At 46.2% G+C, this 26,611-nt stretch overlaps 1 protein-coding gene across 2 annotated transcripts in view; it reads right to left on the reverse strand.

Annotated features, from left to right (window-relative positions):
- The window catches only part of mpped2a (metallophosphoesterase domain containing 2a), a 183,133-nt gene that overhangs the window by 48,730 nt on the left and 107,792 nt on the right, over window positions 1–26,611 (reverse strand). The window contains exon 5 of one of the 2 annotated variants that reach the window (XM_052028812.1): window positions 4,201–4,729. The exons of the other annotated variant lie outside the window; for it this stretch is intronic. Within the exon in view, the coding sequence (XP_051884772.1) occupies window positions 4,402–4,729 (328 nt within the window). The 3' untranslated portion in view covers window positions 4,201–4,401. Of the gene's footprint in view, window positions 1–4,200; window positions 4,730–26,611 lie in introns of those variants that run through there. 2 annotated transcript variants of the gene reach the window in all.

Below are 26,611 nucleotides of genomic sequence, written 5' to 3' on the forward strand. Positions count from 1 at the left end.
CACACAATCCATATCCTTCCATTCCCTGCATATTCATGTGTCTGTCTACAAGACTCTTAGACATCGCTGTCGTATCTGCTTCCACCACCATGACCCAATGGCCAACTAAACTAATCCCTTCTGCCTACACAATGTCCACATGCTACCATTTCCCTTACATTCATATCTAAGAGCTTCTTGAATGCCCCTATCGTATTTGCCCCCATTGCCACCAGAGGCAGCGCATTCCAGACACCCACCACACTCTGTGTAAAAGAAGCCTGCCCCGCACATCTTTTAGGATGAGTGAGCTGGGGCTTTTCTCTTTGGGGAGAAGGAGGATCAGAGGTGACCTGATAGAGGTGTACAAGATGATAAGAGGCATAGATCGAGTGGACAGTCAGAGACTTTTTCCCAGGGCGACAATGGCTCACACGAGGGGGCATAATTTTAAGGTGATTGGAGGAAGATATACGGGGGATGTCAGGGGTAAGTTTTTTACACAGAGAGTGGTGGGTGCGTGGAACGTGCAGAGGTTGTGGGGGCAGATACATTAGGGACATTTAAGAGACTCTTCGATAGACACACGAATGATAGAAAAATGGGGGGCTGTGTGGGAGGGAAGGGTTAGATAGATCTTAGAGCAGGATAAAATGTTGGCACAACATTGTGGGCTGAAGGGCCTGTACTGTGCTGTAATGTTCTCTGTTCCATGTTCTAAAATTTTATTCATACAGCACGGTAACAGGTCCTTCTGGCCCAACGAGCCTGCGTCGCCCAATTACACCCATTAAACTTTCCCCCCTTGCCTTAAATGCATATACTCTAGTATTTGACATTTCTACCCTGGGAAAAAGATACTGACTGCCTACCCTATCTACGCCTCTCATAATTTTATAAACTTCTATCAGGTTTCCCCTCAGCCTCTGACACTCCAGAGAAAACAACCCAAGTTTGTCAAACCTCTCCTTATCGCACATGCCCTCTAATCCAGGCAGTATCCTGGTGAACCTCTTCTGCATCATTTCCAAAGGCTCCACATCCTTCCTGTAAATGAGGCGACTGGAATTGCACACAATACTCAATAAGAGCGGCCTAAGCAAAGTTTTATACAACTGCAACATGAAGTTGCCTGGATTGGAGCGTTTCAGTTATAAGGAGAGAAAGGGCAGGTTGTGTTGGTTTTCCTTGGAATGGAGGGTGATTGAGGGTGACCCAAAAGAGGTATATAAAATTATGAGGGGTATAGAGAATGTAGATAATAGGAATCTTTTTCCCATGGTGGAGGTGCCTAAGTGGGCATAGTCTTAAGGTGAGAGGAAGGAGGTTTAGAGGGGATGTGAGGGGGAATTTTTTCACACATGGAGGGGATGAAATCTGGAACCCGCTGCCTGTGGAGGTGATGGAGGCAGAGGATCTCACAACACTAGACAATTACTTGAATCGCCAAGGAAGAGGCAGCTATGGACCTAATGCGGGTACATGGTAACAGTATAGATAAGTGCAATGGTCAGCATGAACATTGTGGGCCGAATGGCCTGTGTCTGTGTTGTATGACTCTATGACACATCTATGACTATAGATGTAGGAACACAAGAAGGCCATTCATCCCCTTGAGCCTGTTCTGTCACTCAATTAGATCACACTAATTTGTCTCAACATTTGGCTTCAGATCCTACAACATCCTAAAAATAAAATCAATGGGCCATGGATTTAAAATTTTCACCTGGCTCCCAGCCATGGCAGCTTTTTGGGACAGAGAGTCCCAGAATTGTGAAGAAGCATACCCTAATATCATTCAATAGAAAGTGCGAGAAATACTCAGTAGGTCAGGCAGCATCTGGGGAGACAGAAATGTCTGAGATCAATGACCCTTCACCAGAAATGAGGAAATGAGTGTTTTAAGTTGCAAAGAGGGGGAGGGGTGGAGAGAGCAGACAGGGGTGTCCGCGATAGTTTGGAAATGGAGGTTGTCCAGGTGACACAATTGCCTTCAGAGCCTTTCAGTGAATAGATGAATGAATGCAGTTAGAATGAGAATAAAAGAAAACAGAAGAACGTGCAGAATCTCTGAGAGGCAAAACACAAATGTTGCTGGAAATATGAAACCAGAGAATGTTGGAAATATCCAGCAGCTCAGGCAGCATCCATGGAGAGAAAAGAAACTGAGTTAAGGTGGATATCCTTTCATCAGAACTCATTGGCTCTGTCACAAACAGGAAAGGCTGGTTATCTGAAATTGCTGAATTCAATATTAAATCCCAAGGGCTGCAATGTGCCCAGACAGAAAGTGAGTTACTCTTCTCTGAGCTTAGGTTGGCCATCAATGGGACAATGTAGAAGGCTAAAGACAGAACCAGAGTGGGATTGGGATGGGCAATTGCGGTGACTTAAGTTGGGACACTATTTTGCAAATTTATACAACAATGGTTAGACCACACTTGGCAGTAGTGTGTGCAGTCCTGTCCCAACACTATAGGAAGGATGTGGTTGCACTGGAGAGAGTGCAGAGGAGGTTCACCAGGTTGGTTTGGAGGACTTCAATTATGGAGGAAGATTAGATAGTCTGGGCTTGTTTACCCTGTAGCAAAGGAGGCTGAGGGGTAACCTGATAGTGCTATATAAAATCAGAGGAGGCATAGGCAGGGTAAATAGTCAGAATCTTTCTCCCGTGTCAAGAACAAGAGGGCATAGGTTTGAGGCACTTTGTGGAGCCCCTCCATTCATACCACAGGACCTCCAGTCACTGGATCATACAGCTCAGAAACGGGCCCTTCGACCCATCGTGTCTATGCTGACCTTTTCGCCCATCTACACGAATTCAATTTGCCCGGATTAGGGCCGTATCTTTCTCTGCCTTACCTCTTTGTGTCTGTCTGAATGCCTTTGAAAAGTAGTGATTGTATCTGATTCCATCACCTCCTCTGGCAGCGTGTTCCAGATATCAAGCGCTGTGTGTACAAAACTTACCCCTCAGATCCCTTTTAAAACTCCTTCCTCTCACCTTAAACCTCTGCCCTCTTGTGTTTGATCCCCCTACCCCAGGGAAAAAGATTCTGACTCTCTACCCTGTCTCTGCCTCTCATAATCTTCTATCAGGTGTCAGCCTCCTTCGCAAACCCAGACCACCCAATCTCTCCCCATAACTAAAGTCCCAGTGGGAGAGCCTTGAACGAGGGGACATAGTTACAAAATTAGGGGGCTGGTCAATCAAGATACGATAAGATAGCTTTATTGGTCACATGTACATTGAAACACACAGTGAAGTGAATCTTTTGCGTAGAGTGTTCTGGGGGCAGCCTGCAAGTGTCACCACGCTTCTGGCGCCAACATAGCATGCCCACAACTTCCTAACCCATATGTCTTTGCAATGTGGGAGGAAACCGGAGCACCCGGAGGAAACCCACGCAGACACGGGGAGAACGTACAAACTTACAGACAGCAGCGGGAATTGAACCCAGGTCGCTGGCGCTGTAATAGCGTCATGCTAACCACTACACTAATGGATGCAGGGAATGGTGACTCCCTGGAATTCCCTACAGAGGATTGTGGAGGGGAGTTCACTGGAGGTACTTAAAGTGGTCAGCCTCGAATTGAGATGAAGGGAACACAGAGCTCAGCAGAAACAAGGCTGCAGTCTGTGAAAGCAAATCCTGAGGGGCAGACAGAAGTCATGTGTGGGGCAGACAAGGCAGTCAATGCCACGTCATCTTGCGCCTCAGACATAAGTTCTCTGCGGCTGCCTGTCTGCGCTTGGACAGGGGAAGTTGCCTCCCCGGTAACAGTGATGTACGCCCGTGGCTCTTTGCTTGGGTACCAATAGCTCCTTTCTACCACAACATCTGTTTCCAATGAAGCCTCTGGAATGCATCAACCCTCTGGACAAAGTACTGAACTGGCAAGTGTGGCGTGTGGCTGAGCCATCACCACTCGAGCCAGAATTGCTGCAGGGGGTTCGAGCCTTGTCCTTGGCTCTCCGTCCAAAGCTGACACTTCATTGTGATGCTGCAGCAACAGGTCAGTTTCCTCACCAAGCTCCCCGTGAGGACCAAACTCAGCACACGCAGACTTGGTCCATAATTGGATGGACAGGCAACTAGGAATACTAAGTTGTTGCCCTGGGAAACAAACCATCCAACCAACAGACTGAATTCCATCACATTTGAATATACTAAATATGTAGTGTATGTTATTGGTATTGGCATCGGTTTATTATTGTCACATGTACCGAGATACAGGGAAAAGCTTTTGCTTTGCGTGCCGTCCAGACAGTTCATTCCATACATAAGTACATCGAGGTAGAGCAAAAGGAGAAACAGAATGCAGAATATAGTGTTACAGTTACAGAGCAAGTGCAGTGCAGGCAGACAAATAAAGTGCAAGGGCCATGAAGAGGTAGATTGGGAGATCAAGAGTTCATCTTCAGTGTATGCAAGGTCCGTTCAAGAGTCTGATAACAGCGGGATAGAAGCTGTCCTTGAGTGTGGTGGTTCGTGCTTTCAAGCACAGGCTTTTTCTGCCTGACGGGAGAGGGGAGAAGAGAGAATGACCGGGGTGGGACGGGTCCTCGATTATGTTGGCTGCTTGCCTGAGGCAGCGGGAAGTGTAGACGGAGTCAATGGAGGGGAGGTTGGTTTGTGTGATGCGCTGGGCTGTGTTCACAACTCTCCGCAGTTTCTTGCGGTCCTGGGCAGAGCAGTTGTCATACAAAGCCGTGATGCATCTGGATGGGATGCTTTCTATGGTACACCTGTAAAAATTGGTAAGACATACATTACACGAAATACACTATATAGTGTTTGTTTATTATACTGCTCAGTGTATATGGAGTACAGTGAGTGGGTATATATTATATGCTCACACATTGGATAGAAAACATATGTTGAGGGACTGTCCACCAACTGTGACGTTAAACCCTGTTTACTGGCTCCACTGTCTGAAGGGGGTTACAATAATGCAGTGGTTTTGTTCCTGGACTTGAAATCCCAAAGGATTAATTAACATGAGTTTAAATCCTATTTAAATTCAAAAGCGGGAATGAAACGACTGGATTGTGATAAAAACCCCTCTGGTCTATTCCAGGGAAGCTTATCTGTTGTGTTTACCCTATCTGGCTTATATGTGACTCCAGGTCCACATCAATGTCAGTGACACTTCTGAGAAGGTTACATCTGCCTGACTATGGACAGAACCGGACTAACAGTGATCTACCCTGCACCTCTGGTCTTGATGGCTGATCAAGGCGACCAAGAGCAAAATGGAAGGACAGGTGGAATTATTCTCCTCAGATTCATCACCATCCTGCCTACACCATGCCATGTGGCAGACCCGAGACCCACTGGTTGAGGACATACTGCGCTCTTAACCAATGGGTCTGCAACAGAGCCATTCTCAGTGCAAACTATTGTTGAGCAAGTCAGCACCAGCTCCCAACACTTCCCTCTATCTTTTCTGCTGTTGTGTGAACCATAGAACCATACAGCACAAAACAAGCCCTTCGGCCCACCATGTTGTGCCGTCCATCAAACCACCCATGTGACATCTCAACTTCCCACTTTCAATGAGCCATGGACTTGCACCCCAATGTCTTGCCCTTAAGCGTGTACTGCCTCTTGACATTAGTCCTACCAAGGAGCAACACCTCACATTTATCCGGGTTAAACTCCATCTGGCATTTCTCTGCCCACATCTGCAACTGATCTATATCACACTGTACCCGTCGCCAGTCTTCTACACTATTCACAACTCCACCAATCTTGGTATCGTCTGCAAACTTACTAACCCACCCATCGACACACTCATCCAGGTCATTTATGTACGTCACAAACAGCAGAGGTCCCAGTACAGATCCCTGCGGAACACCACAACTCACAGGCCTCCAGCCCGAATGTCCCTTCAACCACCACCCTTCTAAGTACTTTCTGCCATTGCTGATGAGGTACATGTTTATTGAGTGTCAGTACTGTTAAGTTAGAGGTGTAGAAAGGACAATCAATGGAAAAACCAAACACTGGTTTGGACTCAATAAATTTTCTTTGATTTTTTCAATCTTCTTTCTGCAATATCAGTTTTTGGACGTTGCTTAAAGTTCCCCATCTCATCCAGGGCTAGATCTTATTCTGGAAATACTAATCCCTCTCATTAGAACAGAGTGCTGGAGTTGCTAATTGAATATTGACTGGAACATTGCCCTTGAGTTACAATTACCAACCACTCTCTCAGTCTGCATCATCTTGGAGCAGGGAATTGGGATTACAGAGCAAACTGTGCATAGTGCCTTGAATATTGTTTCACGGTTAGCAGGAATGTTAAGTGAGTTTATTGATTACAAGGAGGGATTTTTCTTTGAGTCTCTGCTTCTGCTTATACCCAAGAGCCTTGTAATTCATTGCCCCCTCCCACCTTCGTACCCTCTCCCCACCAAATCTGATCTGAGCTCAGTAAAAAAGGCAACATCAGATCGATAAATCGTGGCCCCATTCCTCTATGTACTTCAACTCTTCGTCACTTCAACTCCCCCTCCCACTCCACCACAGATATGTCAGTTCTCGGCCTCCTCCACTGCCAGGAGAATTCCAAACGCAAACTGGAGGAACAGCACTTCACTTTCTGTCTTGGAACCTTGCAGCCTGACGGCATGAACATTGAATTCTCCCACTTTAGCTAACCACCCCCTTCCCCACAACACCCCCCCCCCCCACCATGATTCTTCTCTTCTTCCCTTTCCTACCCTTTTATCTACCTTCTTCCTCTCTCTCCTTGCCTTTGACCCATCCCCCAGTGGATCTGCTCTCCCCTCCTCCCCCGCACCAGCCTATCTCTTACCTGCATCTACCTATCACCACCCTGTGCCCACCCCGCCTCCCCTCTTTTGTCCACCTATCACTGCTCTGCTTTTCCCTCCTAATTATTGGGCTTCTCCCTTTTCCTATCTTCAGTCCTGAACAAGGTTCCTGACCCGAAACATTGACCGCCTGCTTTTCTCCACGGATGCTGCCTGGCCTGCTGAGTTCCTCCAGCATCATCGTGTTTTTCCTCTACACACTGTTGCCTCTTGAGCAGAGCCAGTCTTATACCAGCGACATGTTCTTATAGAACATAGAACATAGAACAGTACAGCACAGAACAGGCCCTTCGGCCCACAATGTTTTGCCAACATAGCTGTTCTCTCCTACCTACAGAATGCCCATATCCCTCTATTTTCCTATCATTCATGTGCCCATCCAAGCTCCTCTTAAAAGCCCCCAATGAATTTGCCTCCACCACCCTATCAGGCAACGCATTCCAGGCATCCACCACTCTCTATGTAAAAATGTACCCCTCATGTCTGTTTTGAACCTAGCCCCTCTCACCTTAAGTGCATGCCCTCTGGTATTGGATCGCTCAATAATGGGAAAAAGATATTGCTCGTCCACTCTATCTATGCCCCTTATAATTTTATACACTTCCAACAGATCACCCCTCAGCCTCCACCGTTCCAGAGAAAAGAGCCCAAGTTTGTCCAGCCTCTCCTGATAGCACATGCCCTCTAATCGAGGCAGCATCCTAGCAAACTCCCTCTGCACCCTCTCTAAAGCCTCGACATCCTTCCTATAGTGAGGTGACCAGAATTGCATGCAATACTCTAAATGCGGCCTAACCAGAGTTCTATAGAGATGCATCATAACTTCTTGACTCCTGTACTTGGTTAATGAAAGCAAGCATTCCATAAGCCTTCTTAACCACCCTGTCTACCTGTGTAGCCACTTTCAATGAGCCATGGACTTGCACCCCAAGGTGTCTCTGCTCTTCAACACTATTAAGGGTCTTGCCCTTTTAGAGTGTGTTGCCTCTTGCCATTAGTCCTTGAAACACCTCACATTGACACTGTTCCCATCAGCAGGGATGGGGATGTGGTTAAAGTGAAGGCCTAACAATGAGGGGAGGACACACAGCTACCTCACCTAACGCACTTGACGGACTAACGCAGAGACCAGGCAGCTCCTTGGTAACTTGGTTTTGTGCTTAACCCTTGGAGAGCTGGTGGAACTCTAAGTACCATGTTGCAGTGTCTAAAACATTAGTCAGGCCACACTTGGAGTATTGTGTGCAGTTTCGGTCACCACATTACAGGAAGGATGTGGAGGCTTTGGAGAGGGTGCAGAAGAGGTTCACCAGGATGTTTCCTGGATTATTGAGTATTAGCTATAAAGAGATGTTGGACAAACGATAAGAGGTTGTAGCGTTAGAGGCTGAGAGGTGACCTGATAGATGTATATAATGTTATTAGAGGCATGAACAGGGTAGATGGAGTCTTCTTCCCAGGATGGAAATGTCAAATACCAGAGGGCAGAGATTTAAGGTGAGAGGGGGAAAGTTTAAAGAAGATTTACAATCATCTTGTACAACAGTGCGTACAAGATGATAAGAGGCATAGATCGAGTGGACAGTCAGAGACGTTTTCCCAGGGCGACGATGGCTAACACGAGGGGACATAATGTTAAGGTGATTGGAGGAAGGTATAAGGGGGATATCAGGGGTTTTTTACACAGGGAGTGGTGGGTGTGTGGAACGCACTGCCAGCAGAGGTTGTGGGGGCAGATACATTAGGGACATTTAAGAGACTCTTAGATAGACACATGAATGATAGAAAAATAGGGGGCTATGTGGGAGGGAAGGGTTAGATAGATCTGAGAGCAGGATAAAATGTCGGCACAACACTGTGGGCCGAAGGGTCTGTGCTGTGCTGTAGTGTTCTATGTTCTACGTACACAGAGAGTGGTGGGTGCCTGGAATGTGCTGCCAGGGGTGGTGCTGGAGGCAGATATGATAGTGGTGTTTAAGAGAACATAGAACATAGAACACTACAGCACAGTACAGGCCCTTCGGTCCACAATGTTGTGCCGACATTTTATCCTGCTCTAAAATCTATCTAACCCTTCCCTCCCACATAGCCCTCCATTTCTCTAACATTCATGTGCCTATCTCTTAAATGTCCCTAATGTATCTGCCCCCACAACCTCTACAGGCAGTGCGTTCCACACACCCACCACTCTCTGTGTGAAAAACAGAGGCTGTTAGAAGTTCAGGGAACAGAGGGATATGGATAATATACGGGGAGAAGAGATTTATTTTAATTCAGCGTCATGTTCAACACAGACATTGTGGGCCAAAGGGCCTGTTCTGTGCTGTAGTGTTTTACGTTCTCTGTTCTAGGCCCTGACCCAGGGCTGACTGTGAGCCCCAGCATCAACACAAACACTCCTGTGCTGGTGATGTGAGTGCAACCTCAGAGTGCAGGTGCTGACAGCTTGACGCCAGACTTCCGCCGAGGGCTCTCACTCTTTGGAGGAAGCTACCGTGCAGCTCTCCTGTGAAATGATGGATGGAGCTGGGAAGTCTGTGCACATCATCTGCTCCATAATGACTTGAGCTGTCACGTACACCAAGAGGAAATCAGTAGCACCTCACTCTCATTTCCATAAGGAAGATGATATCACCAAAGCCTAGCTAGTATGGAATCTATTAATCAGACCTACATCCCCATTAAAACTACAACCAGAGGAAGACACACCTCGAGATGGCACACTAGCAGAACTGTTGTCCCACAGTTTTATGTACGAGTGTTGGTAAGTCAGTGGTTTGTAACCCGGGGAAGGCTTGTATGAAAAAAAAATCACTATAAGGTTCTAATTCTCACATTTAGATCTCTTCAGGACATCTCTTCAGGACATCATCTTTTCACCTCCTTTACAGTGTGATAACGAGCAGGTTACCAACCTTGCGGGCTATAACTTCAATCCCAGCTCCGCTCTGGAATTCCCTCCCTAACCACCTCGCTTCCCTCCTTTATGACCCTTCTCACACTCACCTGTTTGATGGGTCTTACCGCCGCGCCTCCTGATATCTCCGCATGCCTCAAGCATCCACTCTTATCTGATGACTTTCATCTCAGTCATCGTTACAACTGGACAAGAGGTTGGTGAGACCGCACTCAGAGTATGGTGTGCAGTTCTGGTCACTTTAGGAAGGATGTGGTTAAGTTAGAGAGGGGGTGGAAGAGACTCATAAGGATGTTGGCAGGACTGGAGGGCCTGAGTTATAATGAGAGACTGGATAGGCTTGGACTTGGAGTGTAGGAGACTGAGGGGTGACCTTACTGAGGGATATAAAATCATGAGGGGCTTAGATAGGATGGATGGTCATAGGATAACGGAGTCTAAAGCTTGAGGGCATAGGTTTAAGATGAGAGAGGAAATATTTAAAGGGGACCTGAGGGGCAGGATTTTCACACAGAGGGTGGTGGGTGTAGGGAACAAGCTGCCAGAGGAGGTGGTAGAGGCGGGTACAATTACAACATTCTGCATTCAGTTTTCTGTTTACTAACTCAATGTACCTATGTACAGCATGATCGATCTGGAGAGCACACAAGCAAAGTTTCTCGCTGTCTCTCAGTACATATGACAACAATAAACCAATCCAATTCATTTAACAGACACTTGGACGGGTAGCTGGATAGGAAGGGTTTGGAGGGATATGGGCCAAGTGTGGGTAAATGGGAGTAGCTTAGACCAGCGTTGACAAATTGGGCCAAAAGGTCTGTTTCCATTCTGTATAGCTGTATGACTCTGTACACACACACACACACACACACACACACACACACACACACACACACACACACACACACACACACATACACACATTCACACACATACACAAACACACTCACATACACACTCATACAGACACACACACACACTCACACTCACATACACACACACACACACACACACACACACACACACATTCACACACATACACAAACACACTCACATACACACTCATACACAAACACACACACACACACTCATACAGACACACACACACACACACACACACACACACACACACACACACACACACAGAGCTGGCTGGCAGGCAGAATGACTCTGCTGACATTTGATTCTGTCAGATAAAGTTTGGCAAGCGGATAAAAGCCCCATTACTGCTCTCCATCTCAGGAAATGAAAGGAAGGGCTGATGAATACATTCTCCTCTCTATTCATCCAGCTCACTCACTGGTGCCTAAATGTCCAGGAATATTAGGATTAAGTTACTGCATGAAACCCAAATAACTGCTTGCCTTTATAAACCCGATCCACGTGAACTGCCGGATCCTATAATGAGAGGGTAGGACCCTTGTCAAGGCAATTCTTTGATGAATTATCGAAAATCCCTTCAGTGTTCTCTGCCTGGGGATGTTGAAGACTCTCAGAGCAGAAATAAGCAAACTGACGACATTCCCCCTTCCTTTACTGCCCAGTTATAACAACGGGGGTTACTGGCACCAAATGGCCTGAAAAAGCACAGAAAAAGTCATGGAGTCATCATGGCACAGAGAAGGCCATTCAGCCCATCAAGTCCATACCAGCTCTCTACAGAGCAATCCATTCGTCCACTCTACCCTCTGAAGTGCTGATCAAATTTCCTTCTGAATTTTTTGGCACCTTCACCATCTTCGAGGCAGTGAGGCCCAGGTCATTACCACTTGCTGTGCAAAAATTCCACCTCAGTTCCCCTACCTCCTGTCCAAATCCTTAAATCCCCTGACTCTTAAAACCATCAGTTAAGAAAAGCAGCTTTCCCTTGTCTAGCTTACGCAGACACATCACAGTTTCACGCACTCAATCAATGTTACCCTCAGGAGAACGACACCAGCTTCTCGAAGCTTGGAACTAAAACCTCCCGTTCTTGGAATGGATCTGGTAAACCATGTGCTTTGTCCTTGGAAATGACCTCCTCTACTTTTCAGTTTCACCTCCCTTACACTTCTCCCTTTTCCCCACCTCCACTCCCCCAAGTCTCCTCTCTCATTCTGACTCCCCTCCCTTAACAATATTCCCCCTCCACTCTGCCATCCCTCCTCTTCGCCCCTCCTCCCTCCCTACCTCCGCTACCCTCCGTAAGATACAAAAGCCTGAAAGCACGTACCACCAGGCTCAAGGACAGCTTCTAGTCCGCTGTTATAAGACTATTGAACGGTTCCCTAGTACGATAAGACGGACTCTTGACCTCACAACCTACCTCATTATGGCCTTGCACCTGATTGTCTGCCTGCACTGCATTTTCTCTGTAGCTGTTACACTTTACTCTGCATTCTTCATTGTTTCACCCTGTAATGCCTCAATACACTGTGTAATGAATTGACCTGTACGATCGGTTTGCAAGACAAGTTTCTCACTGTACCTCGGTACAGGTGACAATAATAAACCAATACCAACACCAATACCAATACCAATACCAACACCAATACCAACACCAACACCAACATCAATACCAACACCAATACCAATACCAACACCATACCAATACCAACACCAACACCAATACCAATACCAACACCAATACCAACACCATACCAATACCAACACCAACACCAATACCAATACCAACACCAACACCAATACCAACACCAACACCAATACCAACACCAATACCAACACCAATACCAATACCAACACCAACACCATACCAATATCAACACCAACACCAATACCAACACCAATACCAACACCAACACCAATACCAACACCATACCAATACCAACACCAACACCAATACCAACACCAATACCAATACCAATACCAACACCAATACCAATACCAACACCATACCAATACCAACACCAATACCAATACCAACACCAATACCAACACCAACAATACCAATACCAACACCAACACCAATACCAATGCCAACACCAATACCAACACCAACACCAATACCAATACCAACACCAACACCAATACCAATGCCAACACCAATACCAACACCAACACCATACCAATACCAACACCAATACCAACACCAACAATACCAATACCAACACCAATACCAACACCAACACCAATACCAATGCCAACACCAATACCAACACCAATACCAACACCAACACCAACACCAATACCAATTCCCTCTCATTCATATCCTCTTCCGCCTCTCTGTCCATCCCTTTTTGTCTAACCCACTTCCCCTCCCCTCCTCCAATCACCACACCTCCTCACATCCCTTTCTCTTCTCCACTTCCCACTGCCGGTCCCTCATCCTGTAGACCCTCTCCCCACCATGTCACACATCTGTGATATCACGTGGACCAGCTCCACCATCCCGGCCACTTCAAAGGGTAATTAATACCCATCATGTTCCTGGAATTTCAGACCAGGGTGAAGATGTCAGATATTCATTGGCAAATTCATTATAAACATGAATAATACTTTTCATTCCAAATTTCCCCTTAACAGCATTGGCGTACAGAGGGATCTTGGGGTCCAAGTCCATAGTTCCCTGAATGTGGCCACACAACTTGATTGGGTGGTAAAGAAGGTGTATGGCATTCTTGCCTTTATTAGTCGAGGCATTGAGTTCAAGAATCAGGAAGTTATGTAGCAGCTTAATAAAACTCTGGTTAGACCACATTTGGAGTATTGCATTCAGTTCTGGTTGCCCCATTGTAGGAAGGATGCGGAGGCTTTGGAGATGGTGCAGAAGAGGTTCACCAGGGTGCTGCCTGGATTAGATGGCATGAGCTATAAGGAGAGGTTGGACAATCTTGGGTTGTTTTCTCTGGAACAGCGGAGACTGAGCGGAGACCTGATAGAAGTTTATAAGATTATGAGAGGCATAGATAGAGTAGAGAGATGATATTTTTTTCCCAGGGTCAAAATGTTGTTGAAAGGTCATATTCTGAGTGGAGGTCGGTGACCAGTGGTGTACCTCAGGGATCTGTACTGGGACCCTCACTATTTGTGATTTTTATAAATGACCTGGATGAGGAAGTGGAGGGCTGGGTTAGTAAGTTTGTGGATGACACGAAGGTTGGGGGTGTTGTGGATAGTTTGGAGGGCTCTCAGAGGTTACAGAGGGACATAGATACGATGCAGATTTGGGTTGAGAAGTGGCAGATGCAGTTCAACCCAGATAAGTGTGAAGTGGTTCATTTTGGTAGGTCAAATATGTTGGCAGAATATAGTATTAATGGTAGGACTCTTGGCAGTGTGGAGGATCAGAGGGATCTTGGGGTCCGAGTCCATGAGACGCTCAAAGCGGCTGTGCAGGTTGACTCTGTGGTTAAGAAGGCATATGGTGTATTGTCCTTTATCAATCGGGGAATTGAATTTAGGAGCCGAGAGGTATTGTTGCAGCTATATAGGTCCCTGGTCAGACCCCACTTGGAGTATTGTGCTCAGTTCTGGTCACCTCACTACAGGAAGGATGTGGAAGCCATAGAAAGGGTGCAGAGGAGATTTACAAGGATGCTGCCTGGAATGCGGAGCATGCCTTATGAAAGCAGGTTGAGGGAACTCGGCCTTTTCTCCTTGGAGCAACGGAGGATGAGGGGGGACCTGACAGAGGTGTATAAGATGATGAGAAGTATTGATAGGGTAGATAGTCAGAGGCTTTTCCCCAGGGCTGAATTGGTGGCCACAAGAGGACATAGGTTTAAGGTGCTGGGGAGTAGGTATACAGGAGATGTCAGGGGTAAGTTTTTTACTCAGAGAGTGGTGAGTGCGTGGAATGGGCTGCCGGCAACGGTGGTGGAGGCGGATATGATAGGGTCTTTCAAGAGACTGTTAGATAGGTACATGGAGCTGAGAAAAATATGGTACATGGAGCTGAGAGGGCTATGGGTAAGCCTAGTAATTTCTAGGGAAGGGACATGTTCGGCACAGCTTTGTGGGCCGAGGGGTCTGAATTGTGCTGTAATTGTTCTATGTTCTATGTTCTAAAATGTCTAATATTAGAAGGCATGCATTTAAGGCGAGAGGGGGTAAGTTCAAAGGAGTTTTTTTTATACAGAGAGTGGTGGGTGCCTGGAGTGCGCTGCCAGGGGTGGTGGTGGGGGCAGATACGACAGATAAGATAGATCTTCATTAGTCACATGTACATTCGAAGCACACAGTAAAATGCATCTGTTGCGTAGAATGTTCTGGGGGCAGCCCGCAAGTGTCGCCACGCTTCCAGCGCCAACATAGCATGCCCACAACTTCCTAACCCGTACGTCTTTGGAATTCGGAGAGGCATTTAAGAAGCTCTTAGATAGGCACATGAATGTGCAGGGAGTTGAGGGATATGGGCCATGTGCAGGCAGAAGGGACTAGTATAATTAGGCATCATTTGGCACAACATCGTAGACCGAAGGGCCTGTTCCTGTGCTGTACTGTTCTATGTTCTATAGTTTGGGTTACATATTTATCGGTGTTGTATTGCTTGGGTTATATTGTATTGGCTACTGCCTGCCGTCTCTCTTCACCCTTAGATAATTAAATGAATGTTCAGTTAGAATCAAACTTTTTACTGGTCATTCCCACCACATTCTTACAGAACCCTGCCCTTGGTGAGGTTATAAAAAGATGGTAAAAATGCACATGATTAAGGGAGACAAGAGAGAGCTTGATGCCAACAAACATCATTAAATTGGGATCCTGGAGGCAGAGGTGAGTTATGGACCGGTAGCCAATCATTTCTCAGCCAGAGTTTTCTATTCGGGGTAAATACAAGAGGCTGCTTGGTTGCCTGTGAAGGCAGGAAGTCGGGTGATTGAGGCTTATTTACCAAGTGCGTGCAATCTTATCTGCCTGTCTGCTTCTTCCTGTGTGTGTGTGTCCAGAGAGGCCGCACCGCAGTAACCTGTCACTGGCTCAGGTGATAGCTATCCCTGTACAAAGAACACCACACAGTCGTATGCACACTCGAGTATTCATTAAATGGGAACTGCAGGTAGAACGCCCTGTTAATTCAAGTCAAGGCGGGCTGCCAAACCCTTTCACAAGTGTGGACTTTCAAGGATGTGCTTCAACCTCTTTTTTCTAATACAAATTGGATATAAATTGTCATAGAATCATAAGCGATAGAAGTCTACAAGCTTGCAGATGACACCACCGTAGTGGGCTGTATCTCAAATAGCAATGAGTCGGAGTACAGGAAGGAGATAGAGAGCTTAGTGACATGGTGTCATGACAACAACCTTTCCCTCAACGTCAGCAAAACAAAACAGCTGGTCATTGACTTCAGGAAAGGGGGTAGTGCACATGCTCCTGTCTACATCAATGGTGCTGAGATCGAGAGGGTTGAGAGCTTCAAGTTCCAAGGAGTGAACATCACCAACAGCCTGTCCTGGTCCAACCACATAGACACTACGGCCAAGAAAGCTCACCGGCACCTCAACTTCCTCAGGAGGCTAAAGAAATTTGGCATGTCCCCTTTGACCACCAATCAATTTTTATCGATGCTTCCGCATAGGAAGCATCCTATCCAGATGCATCACGGCTTGGTATGGCAACTGCTCTGCGCACGACTGCAACAGACTGCAGAGAGTTGTATACACAGCTCAGCACATCACGGAAACCAGCCTCCCCTCCATGGACTTCTCTTCTTCTCGCTGCCTCGGTAAAGCAGCCAACATAATCAAAGACCCCACCCACCCCCGACATTCTCTCTTCTCCCCTCTCCTATTGGGCAGAAGATACGAAAGCCTGAAAGCACGTACCACCAGGCTCAAGGACAGCTTCTATACTACTGTTATTGTCTTTATTGAACGGTTCCCTAGTACAATAAGATGGACTCCTGACCTCACAATCTACCTCGTTATGGCCTTGCACTTTATTGTCTGCCTGCACTGCACTTTCTCTGTAGCTGTGAGACGTTACTCTATATTCTGTATTGTTTTACCTTGTACTACCTCAATGCACTGTGTTACGAATTGATCTGTATGAACAATATGCAAGACAAGTTTTTCACAGTACCTTGGTACAAGTGACAATAATAAACCTATTCCAATTCCAATTCCAATTAATATAAAAGTGAAATAATGGATAAGTATTGTCCATCTGAATACACTTAAATATTCAACGAGGATTTTCTCAAACTTTTCAGAATGAGGAGAAAAGATAACAAAATAAAACCAGCAATCATTTTGCCCAGATTAATGATCAGATCAAAAGGTTACCAAGTGCTGCACAGCACTGGCCAAGAATCTACAGATGTACTGTTGAAAGTATCGTGCCTGGTTGCATCACGTTCTGGTTCGGCAATTCGAATGTGCAGCAACGTAAGAAGCTGCAGAGAGTAGTGGACTCAGCCCAATACATCACGGGCACATCCCTCCCCACCATCGGTAGTATCTACAGGAGGTGCTGCCTCAAGAAGGCAATGTCCGTCATCAAAGATCCTCACCATCCGGGCCGTGCCATCTTCTCGCAGCTGCCATCGGGCAGGAGGTACAGAAGCCTGAAGTCCCACACCACCAGGTTCAAGAACAGCCACTTCCCTTCAACCATTCGGTTCTTGAACCAACCGGCACAACCTTAATCACTACAGTTTAGCAACACTATGACCATTCTGATCACTTTGCACTAATTGTCATCTTGTAATTGTGTTCTTTATTGTGAAAATTGTGTATAATTTATGTTTAATTTCCTTGTGAATGCTGCTTATCTGATGTGATGTGCCTGTGATGCTGCTGCAAGTAAGTTTTTCATTGCACCTGTGCACACATGGACTTGTGCATCTGACAATAAACTCGACCTTGACTTTTGACTTTGACTGTTTGCAAAGAGACCTGGCCAGTTCACGGCACTGGGACACCATTGCTGCACTACACAGACGATATATAGCCAACTGACCCCTGGCCAATATGAGACTGCATTATTGGAGATTGTAACTTTGCCTCAAAATGTCTTCCTCCTGGTGGCTGGGGCTTCAGATGGTTGCAGTTTTATTTATAAAATGACGTTACTGTTATGAGCATCAATGAGGTTGTGTCATAGAGCAGACTCAATATGGGTTAAAGTCCATCCTTTGCCACAAGATTTCACCCACTTAACTACTCAAGTCCAACATTTGCATTCGCAAAGCACAGTTAATAAAGCAAAACATAGATGCACATTAGAAAGCATCCTATCCAGATGCACCACGGCTTGGTACCGCAACTGCTCTGCCCGAGACCGCAGGAAGCTGCAGAGAGTTGTGGATACAGCTCAGCACATCATGGAAACCAGCCTCCCCTCTATTGATTCTGTCTACACTTCTCGCTGCCTCAGTGAAGCAGCCAACATAATCAAAGACCCTTCTCATCCCTGACATTCTCTCGTCTCCCCCCTCCCATCGGGCAGAAGATATAAAAGCCTGAAAGCACGTACCACCAGGCACAAGGACAGCTTCTATCCTGCTGCTATAAGACTATTGAACAGTTCCCCAGTACGATACGACGGACTCTTGACCTCACAATCTACCTCGTTAGGACCTTGCACATTATTGTCTGCTTGCACTGCACTTTCTCTGTAACTGTAACACTTTATTCTGCATTCTCTTATTGCTTTTTCCTTGTACTACCTCAATGTGATGAAATGTGATTTATGAATAGCATGCAAAACAAAGTTTTTCCACTGTATGTCAGTACATGTGACAATAATCAACCAATTTACCAAAACTGCCCCACCCTCTATGTTAGTGGTATTTAAAAACAAAACCTCTGGGTGTATATTTTGCAAATTATAATTCCTTTCAAAAAGTTCGCAGAAGAATTATGAAATGGGAGATTTCCACTGGGATATAGGATAACAAGCAGGAGAAGCAAATTCCCAAACACCCACATTGTGTCAGTGGAAAGTTGAAATCAGTCACAGACTAATACAGCACAGAAACAGGCCATTCAGCCCACCAAATCTGTGCGGACCATCAATCAATCATTTTACACAAATTTTATTTTATTCTCCCCACATTCTCATCAACTCCCCCCAGATTCCACCGCTCACCTACACATTAGGGATAGAACATAGAACATTACAGCACAGTACAGGACTTCGGCCCACAATGTTGTGCTGACATTTTATTCTGCTCTAAGATCTATCTAACCCTTCCCTCCCACATAGCCCCCTATTTTTCTATCATTCATGTGTCTCTTAAACATCCCTAATGTGTCTTCCCCCACAACCTCTGCTGGCAGTGCATTCCACGCACCCACCGCTCTCTGTGTAAAAAACTTACCCCTGACATCCCCCTTATACCTTCTGCCAATCACCTTAAAATTATGGCCCCTCGTGTTAGCCATTGTCACCCTGGGAAAAAGTCTCTGACTATCCACTCGATCTATGCCTCTTATCATCTTGTAAACCTCTATCAAGTCACCTCTCATCCTCCTCCTCTCCAAAGAGAAAAGCCCCAGCTCACTCAACCTATCCTCATAAGACATGCTCTCCAATCCAGGCAAAATCCTGGTAAATCTCCTCTGCAGCCTCTCTAAAGCTTCCACATCCTTCCTATAATGAGGAAATTGGATAATTTGCAGCGGCCAATTAACCGACTGACCCACATGACTTTGGGATGTGGAAGGAGACCAGAGTACCCGGAGGAAACCCATGCAGTCACAGGGAGAACACACAAACCCCACACAGACAGTGTCTGAGGTCAGGATTGAATTGGGGCTGCTGGCAATGTGAAGCAAGATCAGGAAATTAGGATCTACAGCAACAGACTGGGAGAATCTCTCAAATAAATTTCAAGTGCAAACACTGGGGATCAAAAAGGATAAAACTAAAGATACATCTTTATTGCATTTCACTGAAGATCTCCACAGTATTACCGGTTGTGGGCAGGCATGGTAGTGTAGCGGTGTTAGCGTAACACTATTACAGCACCAGCGACCTGGGTTCAATTCCGGCCACTGTCTGTAAGGAGTTTGTACGTTCTCCCCATGACTACGTGGGTTTCCTCCGGGTGCTCCGGTTTCCTCCCACATTCCAAAGACGTACGGGTTAGGAAGTTGTGGGCATGCTATGTTGGCGCCGGAAGCGTGGTGACACTTGCGGGCTGCCCCCAGAACCCTCTATGCAAAAAGATGTATTTCACTGTGTGTTTTGACGTACGTGACTAATAAAGATACTTATCTATCTATCTTGTGGGTGCTGACCCTTGGGAACAAACCCTTACCCTGAGACAGACGCAGTGCAGATGATCTCAGTGCAGTTGTGAAGGAGTGCTGCCCTGCTGGAGGTGAGATCTTTCAGCAGGAAGATAAAAAGTTACTCGTCGGCTTTCTCATAAAAGATCCACCCTATTCTTTCAAAGAAGAGCAGTGAAGTCCTCTCTGGTATCCTGGTCAATTGTTACCCCTTCCTCAACGTCACCAGAACAGGTTATCTGGTGGTTATCAGGTTCCTGCCTGTGGGATATTGCTGTGCACAAATTAGCTACAATGTTCCAAGCTCAACACAGACGACACTTCAAAGGTGCTTCACCAGCTGCACAGCCCTTCGATGTGAAATGAAAGGCGCTCTAAAAGTGCAAGTCATTTACGTTTTTTTTAACTAGATCTTAACCCTAACCCTTACTTACATTCACAAATCCAGGGTTGTGCTTCCAAACTTAATTACATAATACACAAGAGATCAGAATTGTAACCAAGTGTGAAAACGGCAATTAATTTGCTCTTAAGATATCATTCTTTAAAATTCAAATGTGAAAACAGCAATTAATTTGCTCTTGAAAGAGCTTTCTTTAAACCTTACGAACATGGTGCAAATAAAGGTTCTGATAGATGAAGTCGGAATGGGGGGTTTAACTATCAGGAAGAACTGAACAGGCAGTTGTCCTTTTTGGTACGGAGGGGAACCCAATGAAGGTTGTCAAGATTACAAAGGGTTTGGTAAGGTAGACAGAGAGCTTCCACATGTGGGATCACAGACAAATGAGGGGGATAGATAGGGGCTAATGGCTGGGGCGTCTAAAACAAGAAGGCACTGGTATAAGGTGAGAGGGTTAATATATCGGATGACCTGTCCTGGGCCCAGCACATAAGTGCAATCACAAGGAAGGCGTGCCAGCGTCTTTACTTTCTTAGGAGGTTAAGGAGGTTCGGCTTGTCACCGAACACTCTGACAAACTTCTACAGTTGCACTGTTGAAAGTATCCTGACTGGTTGCGTCATGGTCTGGTACGGCAATTCGAATGTACAGGAATGCAAGAAGTTGCAGAGAGTAGGGGACTCAGCCCAATATATCATGGGCACATCCCTCCCCACTCTCGGATGAGGTGCTGTCTCAAGGCAACATTCATCATCAAAGATCCCCACCATCCGGGCCATGCCATCTTCTCACAGCTACCATCGGGCAGGAGGTACAGAAGCCTGAAGCCCCACACCACCATGTTCAGGAACAGCTACTTCCCTTCAACCATTCGGTTCTTGATCTGTTATTGTTTTCCTTTTGTACTACTTCAATGTACTTATGTATGGAATGATCCATCTGGATGGCATGCAGACAAAAGCTTTTCACTGCATCTCAGTATACGTGACAATAATAAACCAATTACCAAGTACTTGGTCACAGTTTGATGACTGACATAATGTTGGGAATGTCAGAATGCACAGGACAATTGCCAGATTATTTGTCTGAGAAAAGTTGATGGTCGGGGTTGATGGTTCAAGACCTCAAGGGGGGAATGGTCCTGCTCTTCTTCCAACCTTTTATATCCACCAAAGAGGACTTGGTTTAAAGTCTCATCCACGTAATGGTAGCTCTTCCAGTGCAGCACTCCCTCTGTAGCAGGTTGGACTGGGAGCCTCCACCGCGATCTCTGTAACTCTGCTGTGCTTTCAGAAGTAATTAATTGTGGTGTACAGTCCTTTATTCTGGAGGGGATACGACGATAAGGTGGTTATATAAATGTAAGTTCACCGCTCCACTGACAGGCAGGTCAGGGATATGTATCACTGTCAGCCTGAAGGATAGGGCGCAAGACAGCACAGGGTCAGCAAGGCATCTGTTTCTCTGCAGGTTACCGCAGCCGTAAATCTTCACACTTCCATGGCATTTAAGTTATCAGCAAACAATTGCAAGGTGTGCATCCTCCGGCAAGTCTGTTTGCAAGCAGATTTAGCTCAGTCACAAGACAAATTGTGACCAGCAGATGTATTTCGATGCTTTCAGTTGCTCTACATAAAGAGGCACAAATGAAAGCAGCCACCCTCTGCAGTATGGAATGAATGGCCCAAGTGAATCCTTACTGGAATGAGGAACTGTAATAACAAAGTGATTATCAATCCTTCACCACCATCTTTCTGCAGGCACCAATATTACTTGTCTCATTCAGTCTCTCTTGGTCTCTGCCCTATTACTGACATTCCCTTCCCGAGCTCATCCCATTTGCCTGGGTTTGGCCCACAACCCTCTAAACCTTTCCTGTCCATGTACCTATCCAAACGTCTTTGTAATTGTACCCACCTCTACCACTTCCTCTGGCAGCTCGTTCCATATCCCCACCGCCCTCTGCGTGAAAAACTTGCCCCTCAGATCCCCTTTAAATCTTTCCTCTCTCATCTTAAATCTGTGCCCTCTAGGTCACACTCTGGGGAAAAGACTGTGGCCATCCACCTTATCTCTGTCCCTTCAGCCGCTATAAGGTCACCCCTCAGCCTCCTTCACTCCAGGGAAAACAGTCCCAGCCTATCCAGCCCCTCCTCATAACTCAAGCCCTCCAGTCCCAGCAACATCCTTGTGAATCTTTTCTAGACGCCCTCCAGCTTAATCACGTCCTTACTATAGTACGGCAACCAGAACTGCACACGATATTCCAGTTGTAGTCCTCAAGAGTTGTAATGTCCCAACTCTTGTACTCAAAGCCCTATCCAAGGAAGGCAATCGTGCCATAAGCCTTCTTCATCATTTTCTCTACCTGTGTCGCCATTTTTATGGAACTATGTACTTCTACCCCTCGGTCTCTCAGTTCTACAATGCTCCTCAAGGTCCTGTCATTTACTGTGTAAGTCCTACCCCGGTTTAACTTCCGAAAATGCATCACTTTGCACTTGTCTGTGTTAAATTCCACCTGCTCATCCTTTGCCACCTTCAACGACCTTCCTCACTGTCCACCACACCCCTAATTTTGGTGTCATCTGCCAACTTACTAATCATGCCACCTGCAATCTCATTCAAATCATTAATATATCTGACAGACAACAGTGGACCCAGCAGCGATCCCTGCAGCACACCACTGGTCACAGGCCTCCAGTCTGAGAAACAACCCTCCACTACCACCCTCTGTCTCCTTCCACCGAGCCAATTTTGCACTTCACATCCTGATGTTGGGAATCGGACTGTGGGTTAACTGCGCAGTCCAAGTTACAACAACCCCGAGGTAGCCATGGCTCAGCAAGTAGCGCCCTTACCTCAGAGTGAGAAGGCTTCTTGTCCAGGGACTCAGGCACAAAATCCAGGCTGGTTTCATCCCGTCGCTGAGGGAGAACAGCACTATGGAGGTGCCACCCTTTGGGTGAGTCATTGTCTGCCCTCTCCAGTGGATCCAATAGATCCCACAGCAACTCTCAATGAAGAACAAGTGAAGTTCTCCCAGGTGACCTGATCAATAGTTATTTCTCGATCAACCTCACTGAAGGTTGGTAACCTGCTCGTTATCACACTGGTGTTTATGGGGTCTTAGGGATCTGCAAATGGGCTGTTGCGTTCAATACGTTACGACAGTGGCTTGGTTTGAGCGGTATTTCATTGGCCGTAAAGTGCTTCAGAACACCCTGGGGATGTGAAAGGTGCTATGGAAATGAAGGTTTTGATTGGATGACGCTCACCAATTGTGGATTGGATGGAGGATCTGGCTCTCTGCTGATTGGAACCTGTGTCTATCCTCATCCCAATCAAGTTCCATGGTGACTCCCTGCCCAGATTGGCCGCTCTGCCTGTCAGTTGAAGCTCCCCTCATTTCCTAGAACCAAGAGTTTCCTTACAAAATAAGAGACCTTCAGACCACCAGCTCAGTGCTGACAGTCCCACTGTCATGTTCCCCCTCTTGTTAGGTCTCTACCTCATATATTTATCCTCCTCTTCATTCAAGAGATGACTCCTTGTGGCAAAACATTTCCTCTCCACCAACCCCTCTGTGTCATCAAACTTCTCCCAGCCGTTCCAACTGGTGAGAGCTCCCACAGAAAATAAGAGCAGGTATAGGTCATTATCCTGTTGGCCCTTCTCCACAGTTCAATAAAATCACAGCTAATCCTCAGCTTCAACTCAATCTACCTCTACCTATGTGAACATAGAACCTATGTGAACATAGAACACAGAAGAGTACAGCACAGCCACAGGCCCTTCAACCCACAATGTCTGCGTTAAACTCAATCCCTTCTGCCTGCACATGATCCACATCCCTCCATTCTCTGCATATTCATGTTACTATCTTAAATGCCACTATTGTATCTGCTTCTACCACCACCTCTGGCAGCCCATTCCAGGCACCCACCACTCTCTGTGTAAAAAACCTGCCCCGCACATCTCCCTTAAACTTTGCCCCTCTCACCTTAAATGCATGTCCTCCAGTTCTTGCCATGTGCTGGATCACCGGCCATGAACACACTCAAAGACCCAGCAACAACAGCCTCTGAGCTAAGAAATTTCCCTTCCACTTAGCCCTATATGGTGGACCCCAAGCACTTTTGTTTCTCATCTGACAGAGGAGGAGGCCATTTGGCCCATCAATTCTATGCCAGCTCTCAAAGCAATCCCATTCCCCCACTTATTTCCTTGTAACCTATTCTCCTTCTCAAGCCATTGTCAATACAAGTATGCGGGTGTAAGAATTACCAAACCTTTCTTCTAATATGCTCATCAAGTTTAACTAAAATATTTTGTGAAGCCTCATTTAATACAAGTGGATAGTAAAACCGAGGGATGAAGGAGGTCTTAAATAATTCTATAATCTGGGTTTGCTTCAGCAGAAAGATTCCTACCCCATCCCTCGATCTTACTAACCCATTCATCTGCAGAACACCTTATCTACAGGTTGATCCTTGCACCCAAATATATCCCCTTAGCAAGCATGGTAATGTATGGCAGGCATGGTAGTGTAGCGGTTAGCATAACGTTATTACAGCGCAGTGACCTGGGTTCAATGTCGGCCTCTGTCTATAAGGAGTTTGTACATTCTCCCTGTGTCTGCGTGGGTTTCCTCCGGGTGCTCCGGGTTTCGTCCCACATTCCAAAGACGTACGGGTTAGGAAGTTGTGGGCGTGCTATGTTGGCGCCGGAAGCGTGGCGACACTTGCGGGCTGCCCCCAGAACACTCTACACAAGTGATGCATTTCACTGTGTGTTTTGATGTACATGTGACTAATAAAGAAATTTTATCTTATCATATTAATCTTATCCTTATTAAAAAGTCAATTATCAGCCATGGAGACACAATGCTGGAATCTGGAGCAAAAACCAAATGCTGGAGGAACTCAGTGGGTCGGGCAGCATCTGTGGAGGGAAGTGGACAGTTGATGTTACGGGTTGAGACCCTTCACCTGAACTGCTTAGCATTCTCAACTCGGAATATTGACTGTCCATTTCCCCCCACAGATGCTGCCTGACCTGCTGAGTTCCTCCAGCATTTGGTTTGTTGCTCCAATTATCGACTGTGTTACCCACCCATACTGGGTACAGTTTACAGTGGTCAGTTAACCTACCGTATGCCTTTAGGCGTGTGGAAAGAGAAATGGAGTGTCCATGGAAAACCCAGACAGTCATGGGGATAATGTACAAACTCCGAACACAGAGCCCCCAAGGTCGGAATGGAACCCAGGTCGCTGAATCTGTGCGTTAGCAGTACTATCAGTGCCCTCGTTCCAGAGGGTCCAGTGACATCCTTCCTGGAGTATGGCAACCAGAACTGCACACAGTATTCCAGTTACAGTTTCACCAACGTCCTGTACAGCTGTAACATCCCAGCTCTTGTACTCAGTGCCCTGTCCAACGAAGGCAAGTTTGCTATAAGCCGTCTTCACAATTTTGTCTACCTGTGATGCCACTTTGAGGGAACCATGCACTTGTACCTCGAGGTCTCTCTGATCTACAACACTCACCAGGGCTGTCATTTACTGGGTAAGTCCTGCCCTGGTTGAACTTCCCAAAACGTATCCGCCTAGACCACATCCTCTCAGTCCCAAAACTAAATACTATGGATGCTGGAACTCTGAAGTAAAGTGCCAGAAATGCTCAGGAGACCAGGCAGCATCTGCAGAGAACAGAAACCGAGTTAACGTTTCAAGTTGACCGCCTTTTGTCGATACTGGCCCAACATGTCAATCACCGGTACACTCTCCCAATTCTTTTCAAAATTAAAACAAGACTCCCATTTAATCTCTAAACCTTTGTGCTTCTGATGCAGAGAACTCCAGGATTTCAGAAGTCTCCATATCACTGAAGTCAAGCTGTTTTCATAATATTAACTGCTATGATGTACAAAGCAAGTCGTGCTCTCTCACCGACAGAAAATCAATGTTCTGGGCCAAGTGCTTTTGAAGAGGCTGATGTTTTTAAACTATTACCTGTCAGAAAGAGCTGTCCCTCTTTGAGTTCTAACATAATGGGCAGCAGAAAGTTAAGGCTGAGACAGCTCGCCCGATCTCAGACCGCCAGCCAGGCACACTTAGGAAACTATATTTCAATGAAGTCTGTCTCGACTCTGCGATCCAATTCCAGGGGGGCATTATTTTCACTTAAATTGCAAATGGACACCATGTTAAATTTCTTGATTCTAGCCCCAAAAGGTCTCCAACCCATGCGGAAACATTTATTTAATCTGAAGTGCGACCTACTAATGT

This window comes from Pristis pectinata, chromosome 14 (genome assembly GCF_009764475.1).
Source record: "Pristis pectinata isolate sPriPec2 chromosome 14, sPriPec2.1.pri, whole genome shotgun sequence".
Taxonomy (NCBI): Eukaryota; Metazoa; Chordata; class Chondrichthyes; order Rhinopristiformes; family Pristidae; genus Pristis; species Pristis pectinata.